Genomic DNA, 2,670 nt, shown 5'->3' on the forward strand with positions numbered 1-2,670 from the left:
TCTTATTTTTGCGTGTTTATTACTTAAATTATAATGTATTCATTTTTTAAATCTAAACAATTTAGGTAGAAAAAGAAAATAATTGATAGTTGATGTACACTTTGATAAATAATCTGATAGTTCAGATTGAAAGTTTGCAAAAATATTATACAAATGTGTTTTTGATAATTATTTTCTAAAATTTTTTTTAGCCTCAGTCCCTTTGTGTGCATCTCATTTACTCTTCTGAACTAGCCCTTCTCAATTTTCCTTTCAGTAAATTTGACCTTGCAGGTTCTTTTTTCTAGTAAGATTCATTAAATGCCTTTATTTTTGAGTCTTTATTACAATCCCATTTGCTTATATGTCTTCTCCTTACCAATTCTTTCACATTTTCATCAATTTTCCTCTCTGAAAGACAACCTTTTTCACTCTGTGTTGTCAAAAAAGCCAGAAACTTTGAATCTTGGTGAGTTTTTCTTGTTATTTTCTTGAAAACATGAATTGGGTTCTCGTTAAAATTCATGAAAGTTGTATTCTTTTACATTTTCATCAATCTGAAAAACACTGAAAGACTGAATCTTTTGAGTCTGTTTTACATTTTCTGTTGTCAAAAATCAAAAAAACTTTAAATCTTGGTGAGTTTTTCTTGAAGATATCAATTGGGGTCCTGTTAAAATTCATGAAAGTTGTGTTCTTTCATATTTTCATCAATCTTTTTTTCTGAAAATCTCAGTAAGACTGAATCTTTTGAGTCTGTTTCCATTGATGTTGTTCATTTCCTACTGTCACAAAGCCAAAAAAATTGAATCTTTGTGAGTTTTTCTTGTAGTTTTCTTGAAGATATCAATTGGGGTCTTGTTAGAATTCATGAAAGTTGTATTCTTTCACATTTTCATTGCTGAAAACCTCAGAAAGATTGAAACTTTTGAGTTTGGTTCCAATATTGTCATAATCCAAAGAAGAAGAAAAAATTGAATCTTGGTGAGTTTGTCTTATAGTTTTCTTGAAAACATGAATTGGGTTCTTGTTAAAATTCAAGAAAGTAATGTTCTTTCTCCATCAAACCAACCATTATTCCTTGAACCACCCCCACCCCCAGTTTCTACACATGATTCTGGTGGTGGTGGTGGTCTTTTCAATTTGAATAACAATGTTAGTCCAAGTATACTTCTTGTCATCATAATTCTTGCAATTATCTTCTTCATATCTGGTTTGCTTCACTTACTTGTTAGATTCCTATTAAGGCCACCAAATAGAGATCCAGATGATTTTGACAATGTGACAGCCCTTCAAGGTCAATTACAACAACTTTTTCATCTTCATGATGCTGGTGTAGATCAATCTTTTATTGATACACTTCCTGTTTTCAATTACAAATCCATCATTGGTGTAAAAGATCCTTTTGATTGTGCTGTTTGTTTGTGTGAATTTGAGCCTGATGACAAACTTAGATTGCTCCCAAAATGTAGCCATGCTTTTCATATGGAGTGTATTGACACTTGGCTTTTGTCTCATTCAACTTGCCCTCTCTGTAGAGCTAGTCTTTTGCCTGATTTCTCTTCACCATCAAATAACAACCATAATTGTTCCCCTGTTGTGTTTGTTCTTGAATCTGATAGTGGAAGTTCAAGAGAAACTATTGTTCCTAATAGTCATGAATTGGTAGGGTCATTGAGGAGGAACAATTCAATTTCAAGATTGAGTTTGAGTAGTTCCCTTTTTGATGACAACATTAGTGTTTCTGATATTGTTGTTGTGGCAAAATCTTGTGATGAAATCCAAGCAAAAGAAGGGGAAATCGAAAAAGTTGTACAAGTGAAACTAGGGAAATTCAAGAATGTGGATCCACAAGATAATCATCTAGGTAGTAGTGGTGATGATCAAGAAGGAAGTAGCAAAGATATTGATTCAAGAAGGTGTTTTTCAATGGGATCATTTGCTTATGTATTAGATGAAACCACATCTTTACATGTTCCTATTAGGAGAACACCATCAAAAAAGCAAGCAATCAAGAAGCCAAATCATAGACAAGCAATGTCTGAATGTGGATGTGATTCAAGAAGGGAATTCAATGGATTTGAGGGATTCAAATTTGCTGAAAAATCAATGCACAACATGAGTATCAACAATGAAAACAAGATTCTTGAACAAGGGAATTGCAAAAGAGAGAGCTTTTCAGTGTCCAAGATTTGGTTAAGGGGAAAAAAAGATGAGAGTACTACTAATTCAAGAAGGGCATTTTCATTCCGGTTTCCGGCCAACCGGAATATTCCAGTCGCGGCAGAGCCAGGTGGCCCCGCCCCCGCCGCGACCAAGAATGGTGGTAGGAGGACAGTTTCAGAGATTGATATTGGTACATGGGAAAACAATGGAGGATGTGATGAAGAAAATCAATGTTCTAATAGATTGGAATTTCAACCAAAGACACCATCTTTTGCAAGAAGAACACTTCTTTGGCTTATGGGAAGACAAAACAAAGTTGTGCACTCTTCTTACTCATCAAATCTCTAGTCTTTTCATTTGAAATCTTTAGTTTTTGAATAGCATAGTTATCTCAATACACAAACATTTAGCATATTGTGTATCAAATTGATGGATTTTCAAGAGTAAATTAGTATAGTATAGATGAACAATTCTTTTTGCAATTTCATGCTTGGTGGTTTTTGGTATACTATACTAAATTTTCAA

At 33.4% G+C, this 2,670-nt stretch overlaps 1 protein-coding gene across 1 annotated transcript; it reads left to right on the plus strand.

The window, feature by feature from the left end:
- The first annotated feature begins 347 nt into the window (after positions 1–347).
- LOC129891607 (RING-H2 finger protein ATL13-like) lies at positions 348–2,670 on the plus strand. Its single transcript, XM_055967022.1, has one exon. The coding sequence runs from the start codon at positions 994–996 to the stop codon at positions 2,491–2,493; it is 1,500 nt and encodes a 499-aa protein (XP_055822997.1). The 5' UTR covers positions 348–993; the 3' UTR covers positions 2,494–2,670.

The sequence above is a fragment of the Solanum dulcamara genome, chromosome 6, assembly GCF_947179165.1.
Source record: "Solanum dulcamara chromosome 6, daSolDulc1.2, whole genome shotgun sequence".
NCBI classification, from domain to species: domain Eukaryota; kingdom Viridiplantae; phylum Streptophyta; class Magnoliopsida; order Solanales; family Solanaceae; genus Solanum; species Solanum dulcamara.